Source organism: Globicephala melas, chromosome X (genome assembly GCF_963455315.2).
Source record: "Globicephala melas chromosome X, mGloMel1.2, whole genome shotgun sequence".
Lineage (NCBI taxonomy): Eukaryota > Metazoa > Chordata > Mammalia > Artiodactyla > Delphinidae > Globicephala > Globicephala melas.
In genome coordinates this window covers 117962661-117977628 of record NC_083335.1, presented here as the reverse complement: position 1 = coordinate 117977628, position 14968 = coordinate 117962661, and the positions used below count along the sequence as shown (strand labels likewise).

Here is a 14968-nt window from a genome sequence, read left to right as displayed (position 1 = left end):
AGGCTCTTCTTTCCCCAGAAACAGCTCAGCCCCGCCCTCCCAGCCTGGCACCCCTCTCCACGTCCTGCTCCATCCCAAGCCACACACTTCACTTCCGTGAATCCAAAGCACTCCCCACCCCGGTCATTTTGGCACTGGCCCCGCAGCATGCAGGGGGAGGTAATGCCCTTCGAAGTCCGAAGCTGACGGGTCAAGAGTGCACAGCTAAGTTTTTTAAATCTATAGTATTTACAATATTGCACTTTACTGCACTTAATTGCATGTCACTAGCGTGGATGCTGCATCAGTATTATACCTTCAAACCACGTGCCCTGTGTCCCCAGTGCAAGTCCTTTCCATCTGAATTCTGGGAAACAGCCACAAATGTCCATTTGGGAATCGAAAACGGGAAAAGCTCTAAAGCTGCCTGTCCTACGGCACAAGGAGTCCTGAACCTGGTGCTCTGGGGCCAAACGTGTGCATGAAGATGGGGAGTCAGCAAGGTCACAACGTGAAACACTGAGGTCCCCACGACCACCACCACCTCCGCGAGGTCTTCAATTGCGTTTCGTTATTGCTACCTTTCAGGCGGAGGGGAGGGGGGCGGGCGCGCACACAGAGCACGGGGCCCCTGCCTCAGATGCAAAAGTCCATATTGAAATCCACACGGGTCCTGCAGCTCCTCGGATGAAATTGAGTTCACGGCAGTGAATAAAATTGTTGGCATCCAAGCACTGGCAACTTCAGCGGAGACCAGCCCCAGATCTTTCTGTGTAACAGACTCTTCAGATCTTGGAAAGGCGTGTAGGAGGCCGCATGCACAGGGTGGGAACTCCGGCAGCAGAGAAGGACGCAGCGCCACGGGGCTCCACGTGGCCCCGGGGTCCCAGGACGCACAGACGGCGTGGTCGAGGGCTGACCTGGGTGGTCTGACGGTCACCTCCTCTCTCTTCCGCACAGTCTCTGCGAGGCTTTGGCGGGGTCTTGCGGTCCTGGGATGCCCCCTCCCGAGGCCTGCCAGGGGCCCCGGGGCTGCCCCAGGCGGGGAAGGCGCTGCGCCCTCGCTCCGGGGTGTCCGCGCGGCCGTCGGGGGGCGCGGAGGGGTCGAGTGCAGGACGCAGCGCGGACGGGGTGGTGGGGCCAGGGCGGGCGTGGGTCCGGGGCAGGCGCGGGGCCTGGCGGCGGGTCAGAGCCCCAAGGCCTCGGCGTGCTTGCGCGCCTTCAGCCGCAGGTCGGCGATACTGGAGTTTTTGCTGTTGCTCTTGGCGGCAGCGGCCACGACGGCGGCGGCCGAGGCCGAGTCGGCCAGGGATGCGATGGGCAGCCCGAAGGGCGGCGGCGGGAACATCAGGTAGGGCGCGTGCGCCGCCAGGTGGGGGTGCAGGTGCGGGTGGGCGTGCGCCACACCTTCCAGCTGCAGCTGTGCCTGGACCTGCGAAGGCAGAACCCGCACGGTGAGGACGCGACTTCTAGGGGGCTTTCCCCCCTCGAGGACCCCCCCCCCGAGGGCGTCTCCTCTCCCGGGGAGCCATCGCCCCTTCCCCCGCCCCAGGGACCACCACCCACTGTCCTCGGGACACCCGGTGCCACGACCGGGTCACTGGCCACTTTGGACAGGACCAGAGCCGGGGAGTCGGCACAGATCCCCGATGCTGTAGCATCCGAGCGTCTACAGCTGGTACCTCCTCCTCTCCAGACCCCCGGCTGATTCTTTGACGCATCCCCGACTCAGGGTCCGGCCTTCGGCTCTGGCTTCCCCCCCGCCGCCTTCCCAGGGACCCGGAGTCCCCGAATCTTCCAGAAGCACAGCCAACTCTGCAGGCTCCAACCGCCTAATTTCACCAGGACCCAATGGCTGACCCCACGTCGTCGGGGCAGCTGTTCCTGTGATGCTGAGGGGCCACCCCGCCTTGGGGAAGGGGTGCTGAGGGGTGGAAGATGGGCCCAGCCGCGGAGGTGCGGGTCCAAGGGAACAGGGCTCGGACCTCTGCCCTGCGCACGGCAGCCCTGGACGCCCTCCCAGCCTTGGGCGCCGTGACTTTGAGGGCGCGTGGCCAACACCCCACCCTCACCCCATCTCCATGTTGTCATCCGTAGCCGACCCTCCGGGCCGGGCCAGGCCCACTGGACCTCGTGCCCCTCAGCAAACCCGGGTCCAGCTACAAACCCAGGCCTCTGCCCCTAGGAGCAAAAGTGCTGAAAGAGGAGGCCACGCCTTCGCTCTGGCCAGGGCACAGCCAACCCACCAGCGCGGGCACGCCTACCCCCCATGCTGGGGTCCACAGCCCAGCCCTGCAGGCGAGTGGGCGTTGCGCTCTAGCCCCGCGGCTCCCTCCTCCCACCCGACGCTGGTCCAGAGCAGGGGCGAGGACTTTGGGGCACCCAGTCTCCACGAGGCGGTCTTCCGACCCCCTGGCCGCCCCCTCCTCCGCGCAGCGCACCCAGCGCCCTGGACCCTCCCTGCTCTGCTAGGAGCTGGGCGGGACGCCCCCCACTGTGAGGTGCGCGGGGGAGGGGAGGGGGCATGGAGGCCCAGGTCCAGGAGGGGCACTGACACCCCCAGCGAGGCCCTGGGCAAGCTAAAGCCGGGGGTTGGGTGTTGACACGGGTCCTCAGGCCCTAGCGGTAGTAAACCCCTCCCTCCCGCCAGGCGGTGAGCGAGTGGGTTGTTCCGGGTGGGTGGGGATATTTTCCCTCCGAGTTTTGTGAAACTGTGCTGGGGTTTCTGTCCTAGCCCTCCCAAAGGTAACTCTTGGAGATTTTCAGCGTGGTGTTAATACGTGCCAATGGGTTTATAAATGTCCCCCTTGTGAAAGCGGCCTCTTTGCTTCAGCGGGGGTGGGAGGCGCCGGGGCGGCGCCGGGACTGTTCTGTTCGAAAGGAAGGAAGAAAAACAACAACAACAAAAAAAAAAACGAGCTACCTGTTGGAAAGGCATCCTCAGGGCGCCCATGTTCACGTAGGGTGCCACCCTGCAGGCGTCCAGGTGACTGGCGGTACCCAGAATAACGCCTGCGAGGAAACACAGGAGGCGTGAACCCCGCCCGCTACTCCCAGCGCCTGGCGGGTCTCCCCACCGCCCCTGCCTCCACGCCCGGCCCCTCGCACCCACCTTTATGCATCTGGTTCTCTTGCTTGCGGCACTTGGCTCTCCGGTTCTGGAACCAAACCTGGGAATGAGCGGACAGACGTGCACCCCCGTGAGCCGGTCAGGCCTTGGCGAGCGTCAGCGAGGCTTTCTTTCCCGACACGCCGGACGGCGCGCAAGGCGCTTGGGGTTCCTGTCCCCAGAAGGCTGCTTGCCGCCCCTCTGACCTTCGTCCCCGCCCCCTCCCACCCCAGCACCGCGTAACTGGCTACCTGGAGCTGGGAACAGTCCTCACCTAAGTGAGACCAGAGTTTCAGCATCCAAACATTGAAAGTGAGGAAGTGGGTCCTCGGATGGCGTGGAGAACTTTCCATCGTTCTGTGTGGACATTCCCCCCTCCACCCTGCCACGCACCGGTCCAACCTGACCTTCCACCCCGACGTTCCACCTTAGCCCCCACCCACCCACCAGGAATGTGGGGGGGCGCACAGGTGGATACACATCTCCAAATCCAGCCCCCTCCCCAATCACGCTCAGACACCCTGAGTCCAGAAACTTGCACGACCTCCATGCCCTCCTTGGAAGCCTGGGGGATCCCAGTTAATATTACAGAGTCATGAACGTCCTTGATCTCTAAAAACCGGATGCACCCCAAAAGTGCAGGCTCTGCACTGCAGGCACTCGGCATCTCTAAGGACATCTGATTCTTGCGGCGCCCTATCCAGAGGTGAGGCAGCGAGCGAAAGGTGTTGGCACCCGCCCGGCCTGGCTAGCTTCAAGGCCTGGCATCCCCGAAATGCGCCCTCCCGCACTCCCCATTCTCATCCTCCCCCCTCCTCCAAACAGCCCTGGTCCTGGCCCTTGGTCTGTCACTCATGGAATCTGGAGTCCCCTCCCTCTGTGTTCTTAGGCACTTAATTTTTCCTACCTGGCTTTCTCCAAAACTTTCCCTTCACACTCACTCACCCTATTGCCACAATGGCGGTCACTGACGGTGCAGGATAATTAGCACAAAGAAAGCCTTCCCCTCGGCCACACTACACTACGCCTGGTAGCTCAGGGACCCTGCGTTGTTCCAACCCCAGGGCCTGGGGCCACTCCCTGCTCCCATGCTGCCCGGAAACCTCAGCTCCCGCGGAGGTTGCAAGCACCCGTGAGTCGAGGAAAAGCTGAACTTTTCCATCTCAGCCTCTTCAGGGCAGTTTTCTATCCAAGGCTGAGCCATGGGCCCGCCTGTTGGAATTGGCTTTCCACGACGTTGGAAACCTCACCCAGCCAGGCTCTAGGGAAGCTGGCAAACTTTGGTGTTGTTCCCCGGAAAGTATTTCCAGAACAGAAATGCTGAGATTCACACGTCTTTACTCCATTTCCAAAGCCTGCACTCACTTTCCTGCTCCCACGTCCCGCCGCAACTCTCCCCCCCACCCCATCCGGCTGGGACGAGACTCCTTTCCCTTTCGGACCCTTCCTCGGTGCCTCTTTCTCCTTGGGGTCCCATACCCGTCCTCAGGAGAGCGGAGCCAGACGCGCAAACTCCGCTCCCCCTGGAAGGGCATTTTGCAAAAACAGAATCCTATTTAAATCTAGAAAGCAAGCTCACTTTCCCATCAGCGGGGGAAAGAAAAAAAAAAGATTATGGAGAATAAAAGTGATGAATTAGCTGCGCGTTTGGCGATAATAAATCAGTCTTGGGGTGATTCACGATCAATTCCAATTAGTCCTGAATATGCTAAGTAAAGCGCAGTACAGTGGTTTAGACAGTTATTTCTTCATTAAGAACCGGTCACTGATTTCTCTCACAAATGCTGTAATCTGATTTCCTTTTGATTTCCATTACAGACAGTGAATAATGACATTTAATTTAGCTCTGCGCCATAAACCCAAAGATATTTGTTGTAATTAAATTACCACCACTCCTCACTGTGGTCTCATAACTTTCGATTATAACCCTGACAGCTGGGTGATGTGAGTTTCCAGTACAACACTAAAAATAAAAGGTTAATAAGCACCAACTTCCAAAGGACCCTCAATTTATTTACAGCAAATTTCCACTCTAAATTGAAACTCTATCCTCTAACAACACAGGACAGGCTGTACCGAAAAGGATTACCAAACAGGTCACAGACAGGATTAAAATATAGTGCATTTTCGTCTCTTCCTTTTGGTGTCTCCCCAGCAACCCCCACTTCTGCACAGCGGGGTACGTGTTTTAACTAATTGGTTTTTATGAGCACTTTCTGCCTTCTCTTTATTATACGATTCTTTTCCCTGTGGCCAAAAGGAAATTATTTCTTTTTTCTCTTCCCATGTTTATTTTTATTATTATTTACAATCGTTAAATTTTAATTCACCTTTGGATCAATAGGCTTTCGTTTTCTACTACCACCCTCCCCCCCCCTTTATTTTAGGGCTTTTCTCAAGATCTGCAGCCACCCAAGAACCAATTTTCTCCCAACTCGTTCTCTCCTGCTAAGGCGCTATTCAGTAATAGACTACTGAAAGAAATAGTGTGGAATTAAATTACAAGTAATTTATTTTTATAGAAACAGTACATCAAGGCCTGGGAGATATTACAGATCTCAGGCAGAAAGGCTGTGAAATGACATAAAAGTTGATGTCCCCTTCAGCAAAAGTTTAATCTTTTCATTAATTTATATGGTGCAGCCCCATCCATCTTTCCAGAGAAAGGTGGCCAGTCTCCCCCGCCCTCCCGCCCCCACTTGCTGAGGCCACAGATGCCCGGAAAGATTCGTTTGGGGAGAGGGTCCCCAGAGCTACTCTGCCCGTGGTCCCAGCAATGCAGAATGGTCCTGGGAACCCCTGCAGCTGCACGGAAATCTGGACAGACTCGGGGACTGTTGCATTTCACCTTAAGCAGCCCCTTTCACCGCACCGACGGGGAAAGATGGAAGGCATGAGGGTGCAAACACCCATTTTTTTTTTTTTTTTTACAAATTAAAGATTTTTGTGAAACACTCTCTATAAACGCTTTCTGTGTTTTCGTTTCTTCAATACAATCCGGGTGAAGTTGTGTTTGTAATGCTGACCCTATACCAATAAGAAACCCGTTCTTTCAAAGCCCTGGCTTTACATGGTTCCCTCCCCTCGTTGGCAGTATTAATTCCATTTATTTAAATAACCAGTCCCCAGAGCCCAGGGACCCTGATCCCTTTTCCTTCTCTCCCCGGCGCTGCTGTCCTGCCCAGAACCGTCAAAGCCGACGGAAAGCCCAGCAGAACATCCAGGTCCGACCTTCCGGTGGCGGGGACGGGGGGCGCGGGGGGGGGGGCGAGTCTGCGGTACCCGGACGAGGCGATTTGGAAGAGAATCTTTGCTCTCCACCCCCCAATAAATAAATGAATGCATTTCACGCAAACGTTTACAAAGCCCGAGAAAAACGAACCGGGAGCGTCTCCCCCCGCCACCACCCCCCCCCGCGCGCACGTGCGGCGAACACACAGGGCCCCCTTAGACGGCGGCTCGCCAGATGAGGCATCACGACTTCATGCGTCCGGTCCCCGCCCCCGCGCCCCCCCTGCCCCGCGCCCGGGCTAATCCGACACCGCGCGGGCAGGACCCGCAATCCTCAAGACGTCCACCCGCCTCTTCTTCCCATCTCTCTGTTCCCTGCAGTGGATCGAGCGGGCTGCAGAGGAGCGGGTAAGACTTTGGCGGCGACGGCGGAGCGGGGGGGGGGGGGGGGGGCGGGCGGGGGGAGGAGAGGCGAACCAGTGGGAAGAGAACAACATTCCTGATGAGCTGGAGGTGCAGGGCGAACCAGCCAGGCAGGGCGCAGGAGACCTGACCCGCGAGGCCCCGGGGCGCCTCCCAAAGCCCGGCTCCAGCCCCCCCCACACGGGGTCCCCGCGCTCCTGGAAGGGCCCGGCGCCCCGGCCGAGGTGGCGCGTTCCGGCCGCCCGAAGAGCGGGCGTCGGGGCCGGGCCCTCGCTCTCACCTGCACGCGCGCCTCGGAGAGCCCCAGGCGCTGGCTGAGCTCCTCCCGCATGAAGGCGTCGGGGTAGTGAGTCTCGTCGAAGAGTCGCTCCAGCTCGTTGAGCTGCTCCAGCGTGAAGTTGGTGCGGCTGCGCCGCTGCTTCAGCTTCGTCTGCCCGTCCTCGTCCTCCGACTTCACGTCCTCGCGCTTCTCCTTGCAATCGTAAATACCTACGGGCGGGCCGAGGGCACAGCGCTGAGCCCACCCCCCGGCCCCGCGTCCCCGGCCCGGGCCGCCACGAGCCCCTCCGCCGGCTCCCGCCCAGCCAACCCCCCCCCCCCGGCCGCCACGGCCCGGCCTGCGGATCCTGCGCGCCAGGGAGAGGCCCCGCGCGGGGACGCTTGGGCGCGACGTGCTGAAAGCCTGTGTGTGCTCGCGGTGCAGGGACCTCGGTGGCAAACGCGCCCTGACGCAAAGCGGCGTCAAGTCGATAAAGCAAACTCCAGGGCAGGACGCGCTGTTTTGTAATAACTCGAGCCCTGGCGCCGCGGTGTTTCTTGGCCTAATCTCTGAATAGTTTCCTCAATTATCCTCTTCGCCTCTGTTGACATATTGACATAGCCTAACCTTCTCTCCCTTCCTTTTCTTTTTTTTCTGAATGGGAGTGGAGTGTTAAATATTAAGTCAAAGAAGCTTAGGCAGAATCGCCCAAGTGTCGGGTCCCTGGCGGGGCGCCCGCAAAGAGCGCAGGGAGAGCCCAGGCCAGGCTGGGGTCCAGGCCCCCCGAGAGCCGCCGCTCCCGCCTGCAGCGCAGCAGGACAGGGGCCGTGCCAGCCGCCAGCCGGGCCAGAGCCTCCCTCAGGACGCCGTGGAGGCGGGCGCTCGCCCGAGCTCACCTCCTTCTGACCAAGAAGCGCAGCCGTATCTTAAGGCGGGCACCCTGAGGTGCTTGGGTTGCACCCGAGAGCGTGGTCCCTTGACTTCCGGTTTTGTCCCTCGGTCTCTTGGACACACATTCTCACTCCCCATCAGGACGCCAAGAGTGACACTTTCTTAGGTCCAAACATTATGAGAGCAGCTATATTTGCTGGGGGAGCGGGCAGGGTATCAGGCAGACAGCTCAGGATTTAGGAGATTCTAACCCAGACACCTCTCCTTCCCACCGCTAGGAAATGCAGCCCCTCACCAAGCTCAGGGATTTAAAATAAAAGTTGGCCCCCGGTTGCACAGTTGGTGGAAGCTGCATTTCAGCTCCCCTTGCGTTTTGTTGTGCTTTTTCTCCGATCATAGGACCTGCTGGCTGCAGGCAAAGAGGACCCCCATGCCCTCATTAGATGTCCCCTCTGTGTCAAGGAGAAGAGGGCGGCTTTCAGGATGCTCTATCCAAGGAGTCTGGGGTTACACCCGTTCTGAGAAGCCTCTTAGCAGTAAGCCCAGAAACTTGCAAAGGGTGAACACCCAGATCCTCTGCGTGGCCAGGGAAAAATCCGGGCACCCAGTTCCCACACACGCCCCCCCACCCCCACCGGGGTCCCTGAGCTGGACACCAGAACCCAAGTCCTGAGTCTGTCCGAAAGCCTCTCCTCACGGCTTCTGAGCCCTGGACACTCAATCCCACCTCGGGGCTTAAAGCCTCCCTCACCTCCTGAAAGGGATGCATTTCCAAGAACACCTTATTTCTCCCCAACGGGAAATCCTTTCCCGGAGGCGGCCCCAACGCCGCTTCCTCCTTCAGGTCTCTTAACGTCGGAACCCCAGGGATTGACCCCAGATGACGCGCTGGCCTTCAAAGTCCTCCAGAACCCGCGGCAGTATGTGCAGAACCCACAGGCTGCCGTGCCTGGCTCAGCGGGGTCCGCTGCTCAGGCGCCCAAGACCTCTGGGTTTCTCCCAAGCCCAAGCAGCTCCCTCCTCTCCATTTTGCTCCCGTTCTGCAAATTTGGCCTGGGGCTCAGCCCTGCCAGGGGTCTGCACACCCAGGCAGAAGGGAGAAGGTGCAGCTGGGGTTTTCCTAACCCCTTCCTGCTGCCTGTACTGCTAGCCCTGTCTTATTTTCCTCTCTCCTTCGAAAAAGGCCTCGATTGTACTCTGCTCTCCTTACACGGGCCTTTTTGCAGGGTCCCCCTGCCTTGGCTGTCCAGGGTGAGAGGAAACAGACAGAAGAGGGGACTCAGCCTCTAAGGCGGATGGGGGAAGCCGTCAGGAGCCCGGGAGGTCAGCCGCCCGCCGGGTGCTGTAAATTAAATGTCAGCTCTGACAAGTGCACAGCCGACAGACAGCCGTGTCTCCATCAGAGCAAACTCTCTTTGTAGGAACCATAAAGCCGGGTGCGTGACGCCTCGCCAAGGGGTGAACCCCGAGATACGGCAGGCCAGGCTCAGGCTGCCTGGGCTCTCAGAAGCCAGGGGCTTACTCCTAAGCCTCTGCCAGCTTTCTGCTTCCACAAGGTCAAGGTCTCCGAAAGCTGTCTGGGTCATCCACTGGGCTCCAAGGCCAGCACACCTGGACTCTGCCACCAAAGTGCAAGGGCCACAAGAGCAGGAGACATGGGGTCCCCACTCTCCGGCCGTGACCTCTCTCAACACGGACAGAGAATGAAACAGGACCCAGGAGCCACATGGCAAGCTTCTGTGTTTCCTCTCTTTGTAGTGAGAAATAGACCTTTATATACTTTCAAATGCTGCCCCCTGAGAAATAGAGCCAATTTTATTCCTCTGATTTACAGCTGCTGGTTGCCCTGTTTGTACGGAGATTCCCCCGGGTTGGGACCACCGCTGTCCAGCTGGGAGAACCCTTGTAAACATGTTTTTTCCCACCCCCCGCGTTCAACTACAGCGCAAAACGCCGCGGAGATTTCGGGGGAAAGCAGCGGGAAGGAGGCCCAGGACGCAGCCGGCCTGCAGCAGGGCCAGCTGCGCCCTGACAGTCTGGGGTAGGGCGGCCGCGTGCGCGGGGCCACGAGCCTCCCCGGGCCCTTCTGCCCCTTGTAGACCCTGACCACCGGCGGGCACGCAGCTGGTTTTAATCTACAGGCCCGCGTCAGCCGAGATCCAGCCCCAAGGTTCAAGGGGAAAGTTTTCCCTGAGAGGAAACCACGCGGAGGGGCGCAAGAGGGCGAAGAGGCGACGGAGCGCGTGGCCTCCCCGACTGCCGGCCAGCGCAGCCCTCAACGCGGCCCATTTCGAGCTCGGGAAGGCGCTTGGAGAGAGGCGTGTGGATCTCTCTGCGGGCGTGGAGGCGGACGTGAGACAGACCGGCAGGCAGACAGGCAAGCGGCCGGTAGCCCTCCAGCCGACCTGGGTTTACAAGCCCATGCACCCGATTCCCCCCCAACGCGGGAAAGTTCCCGCTGTGGAGCCCAGTGCCAACGCCCAGGGAAGCGATCCTCCGGCAGCGCGCGGCCCCGGCCGCTGCCCATCCTCGGCGCCTCTGCCTCTCTCCTTCCCTGCTTCCTCGCTTCTCCAGCCGAATCCTCCCCTCCCCCGTTTGGTTTCTTTCTTACGAAAAAGACTGGCGATGGATTGCCGGGGCCTTTGCGTCCGAGCCGTGGCTGTACATTCAGCGTTTGGGGTCGAGCGGAGAGCGAACCGCGGCCCCCGGGGCCTCTGCGCGCGCGGAGCGAGGGGCAGGCGGCCAGGCTGGGCGGCGAGGAGACGCCGTCCCCGGGAGGGGCCCGGAGCCGGCGTCCGGAGAGCTTACCTTCGGCAGCCCTCCCCGAACCGAACTCTTTCAGTTTGTCCTTGTCGTTGTCCACGTGGTCCTTAAAGAGATGCACCGGACAGTGGCCGCTGCCCTCCGTTATGTCCTGGAGGCTGGATTCCGAGACCCCCAGCTCCCGGGAGCGCGCTAGTCCGCTCTCCAAAACTTCCCTGTAAGTGATCGAATCCTTCTTGCCTCCGCCGCCGCCGCCGCCGCTGCTCTCTTTGCTCTTCTGGTCAAAAGATTTGGATACAAAAGCCGTGAGCTCCTCCATGGTGGCCGGGGGCTGCGGGGGTCCGCGGGGTTCGGCGGGGCTGGCTGGGAGCCGGGCTGTGGTCCGCACGCCTCCCGCGCGGACACGACTGTCCGTGTGAGGGTGGACCTCTCCTGCTGTTATTTATGCCTTTCAATTTGCGATCTCACTATTTATACACGGCTACGTCCGCCCAACCCCCAACGCTCCCTGTCTGCAGCAATTACAGCTCCCGGCTCGGCGGCGGGCGCACGCAGAGACGCTGTCTCTCCCCCACCTCCAGTCCGGCAATTGGCTTTCTTTTCATTTCATCACTGTTTGGCGTCTGTGCACCTTGGTGTGGAGAGGTAAAGATCAAGTTTTTGAAGGCAGAGAGAGAGAGAGCGAGAGCGAGAGAGAGCGCGCGCGCGCGCGAACGGGCGCAGGCGCCAGTTCCCCGAACAGGTATCCGCATTCTCTCTGTGGCTGGCGGAAACGAACCTCGAGGAGGAGTTTAGGGCTTGTGAGGACGTCCTTGCCTGCCGGCCCCGGGAGGAGCGCAGCCTCGCGCCTCGAACGGTATCGTCGCAGGACGTGTCCGGGCGTGGTCGTGCGGGGACTCCAGCGAGGGGACCCGGGCGGCGGGGACGCGCCATCACAGACGGGAATGAGTCCCAAGTTGGAGATGCGGTGGGACTGCCGGCTGGACCCGCCGGCGAGGCCCGCGGAGCCAGCGGGTGGAGCGGGTGCGCGCGGCGTGCTGGGGGGAACTGCTCTAGGACCCCGAAACTGAGAGAAAGGGTCCAGGTCTAGCCGAACGTGGGCGCCCGCGCCTCGGCGGCGTTGGTGCAAAGCCGCTCGCAGACCTCGGAGGGGCCGGGGACACGGACGCTGCGGGCCACGAGCGCCCGGAGCGCGCTGGTCCAGACGCGGAGAAGCCGGAGGGTCTCTGGGAGAACTGGTTCGTACAGAGCGGTCCGTGGGGCGCGCGTCAGATCCCGTCCGGCCGGACCGACGCAGCCTTCCTTAGAGCCGTGCTGTCAGCCCGGTGTCTGGGAGATTTATTGGGGGGGGGGTATATGTATTTTTGGTTGTGCCACAGTGCTCCTGAGCAGATCCTGACTCCTTCGGAACTTTATAATGTACCTAAAAGGAGCCACTTTTTCTCACCTGCAATACGAAATTCATTCGGCAATCCCGGCAGCTGAAGAAGTCCTCTTATCTGCAAAATGCCGTCTGCAAATAAAGTGACTTTTCTGTTCTCCCCTCTTTTTTTCTGCAACCTCCCCCTCGTCTCCCCTTCCACCTGCTGCCCCCGCCCCGCTGGAGTTGGGACAAGGCTTTCGGCGAGGGGTGCGGGGGTGGAGGGGAGTGTTAGGGGTTTTGGAGGAGTCGTTTTGCGTTTTCTGAAGTCAGTTCCTCCTCCGAAGCGCCGGTTAGTCAGAACCCAGGATCGGGGCCACGCTCGGCGGTTCCCAGTGTTCGGTCCAGCGTCCGGAGCCGGCCAGTAGTTTCCTTCAGCGGGAAGGAACGTGAACGATTTCTCCCGAATCCCCGGGGCCAGGGTCGGGTTCACACGGGGGTGCCTTGATCCGGGGGGAGGGGGTGTGAAGCCAGAGAGGCGGTGGAAGAGGGGGGACGGGAGTGGAAACAGACCAGCTCTTCCTTCCCCCCTTCCTTTCTCCCTCCCTCTCCTTCCTTCCTTCTCTTCCCTTGCTCCCTCCTTCTCTCTCCCGGTGTTTTCTCTTCTCCTCGCCGCCCTCCATCCATCCTCCGGGAGCGCTGCGCCCGTGCTTCTCCGCGCGGCCCCGGCTGCTCTGCCCCGCATACAGCGGACGGAGCTGGGGGATTTGGGGGCCGCTGCCTCCCCCGGACTTCAAAAGCGAAAGGCGAAGACGCGCTCGCAACTTGACAAACAGGTCTTTGTCACCGCGGCCCTCTAATCAAAGCGAAGGCGCGCAGATATCACACAGAATTACAAATAGCCCCTCATGTATTATGCATGCAGCCGCCTTGCGGGTCTGCGGGGGAAACGCCGAGGGCCGCTCCCGTAGCCGGGTAGCGCAGGGCGCGCGGGGCGCGGGGCGAGGGGCGGCCCAGGAGCTCATAGTCCTTGCCAGGGCCCCCCACGCCGTCATTCACTCCTTGGGGCGCATCTTCCAGCCCTACCCAGTCTAGGGACCACCCCTCCCCCGCCGCCCACAAGTGAACCTTCTCTTTGCAAAAACAGTAGATCACAGGAGGGGCGGGAGAGGGAAGGGGGCATTCGCACAGATCTGGGGGGAGAGGGCTCTGGGCCAGAGCAGCTTTCCGCGGTCCTCAGAGGTAGGGTAACTTTTCCTCTCCTCACCTCCTCCCATCTTGCCACTCCTCCAGCTTCAGGTGAAGAGGCCAAGTCCCCAGGGACCTAGTGGTGAACCCCCGACCTGCAGCCTGCCCAGCCCTCCCTGGTTCTCCCCTACAGTCTCAGCGACCCAGCCTTCCCTGGGGGAGGGGTCACATAGGGCCTGGCCCTTACATGGCCTGAGGTTCCTTCTCAGGGAACGGGGGTGAGAGGCCCCAGGCGCCCAAGCAGGGCTACCCGCCTTGGGCCCTATATCCAGGAGACAACATAGGGCCAGGGTTTTGCGGCCTCCAGGGATCTCCCCAAGGGACACCAGCTGGGGACCCTGGATGTTCGAAACCCTCAAGCCTGAGAGAGAATTAAAGCCACCCCCATCCACAGCAGCCCCATCTTTGATTCCCAGTGCAGACGAATGGTTTCGAAATAACTCATCCTAAGAGGAATGGGGCCGTGCCTCTTCTAAGAGTTGTTGGTCAGGAAGGAATCCCCTTTTTACAAAATCACACTTTCTCTCGATGTGCAAAGTGATGGCCTCTTCCTCTAACTTTGGGGGACGGTGGAGCGGAGATCCCCTGGACACCCCCAACTCCCGGCCCCCCAGCCAGGGGCCCTCAAGGCTCCTTGACCTTCTCTCCTTTAAACCAGAGGCAGCAACGCCCCGCATCAGCCGTTATTGCTCATATTTTAGCCTGGGTGAGGACATTTTCAACCACATATTCTCGCTAATCCAAGCCGGTGCCCAAGGCCGCAGGGTGGGTACAGTTATGAAATGGTACATTTACATTTCCGCTGGGCTGAAGGCAGGCGAGGGGCGGGGGATGCAGAGCTCAGACTCTCCCAGGAATAAGGGGCTCTTGTTTTGAGTTTCTGTAGCTGCTTCCCCCAGAGAGGATCCCTCACCCCAAGATGAGAGGTGAGGAAAACTTCTTAAAATCTCAGCTTGTCTTGGGAGAACGTAGATGCTTTAACATCTCAAATGCATTCTGCCAACTCTGAAAGAGGCAGCGGCGTCATGAAAGTTTGTGGACAGAAACAAAAGCATAGCTCCTTCCTTTAGAACAAAACTGAACCAAACCAAACCAAAAAAACATGAACAGAAAAGAAAGAAGTCCTGGATTGGGCTGGGGTGCAAAGCAGGGGGACCTGGTTTCTGGAAGAACACGGAAGTTCCAACGTGGATTTCACCAGAAGCTCTGCACACACCCTGGAGCTCGCCTGGGTCACTGATCCACGGCGGCAGCCAGGCGTCACCTCGCACCCCGCTGCCCAGAAACCGGAGCGGACGGGAGCCGCCTGAGTCCTGAATGCCTGACTCGCTCCTACGCGCGCCTGCACCATCAGGTTTATGATCCACCTGGGAAGAGACACGTAGACAAAATGCAATTAAACGAGATAGAAATGCCAGGACACCCTGTGCTCGGGAGGAGGGAAGAGTCTCTGTCAAGGCGAAGGAGGTTGGAGGCTCTTTCTAACACAACTGGTGGTTCCTGCAGCTTGGAGGTACCCTGGTGTCTGGGTTGGCCCACGTGCCCATGGACCTGGCGGGTTCCAGCCAGGCCCCCGGTTGATGGCGTGGGGGAAATGAGTGAGTACCCCACCAGGAGGATGGTTCACAGCCAGCCCGCCGGCGGGGTGGGTGGGGTCCACCCCAGGAGGCCAGAGCTGCCCCAACGCTGACGCCCTCCTCTTTGG

At 60.0% G+C, this 14968-nt stretch overlaps 1 protein-coding gene across 2 annotated transcripts; it reads right to left on the bottom strand.

Moving 5' to 3' along the window:
• Nucleotides 1-1165: 1165 nt before the first annotated feature.
• SHOX (SHOX homeobox) lies at nt 1166-10974 on the bottom strand. 2 transcript variants are annotated; one of them, XM_030837346.1, is made up of 6 exons: nt 10701-10974; nt 7023-7231; nt 3092-3149; nt 2896-2991; nt 2592-2598; nt 1166-1433 (listed from the first exon to the last, which is right to left on the bottom strand). In XM_030837346.1, the coding sequence occupies exons 1-6, from the start codon at nt 10972-10974 to the stop codon at nt 1166-1168; spliced, it is 912 nt and encodes a 303-aa protein (XP_030693206.1). The 2 variants fall into 2 exon arrangements, with proteins under 2 accessions (XP_030693206.1, XP_030693207.1); XM_030837347.1 differs by lacking the exon at nt 2592-2598 and having other exon boundaries at nt 1166-1411; nt 2903-2991.
• Between the last annotated feature and the right edge of the window lie 3994 nt (nt 10975-14968).

Coding starts and splice junctions, on each gene's coding strand:
- SHOX (XM_030837346.1), bottom strand. CDS start 10,974: ATGGAGGAGCTCACGGCTTTTGTATCCAAATCTTTTGACCAGAAGAGC. Junction 3,150..7,022: donor TCTCCGAGGCGCGCGTGCAG/GTGAGAGCGAGG, acceptor GCTCATTCCCAG/GTTTGGTTCCAGAACCGGAG. Junction 2,992..3,091: donor AGAGAACCAGATGCATAAAG/GTGGGTGCGAGG, acceptor GTTTCCTCGCAG/GCGTTATTCTGGGTACCGCC.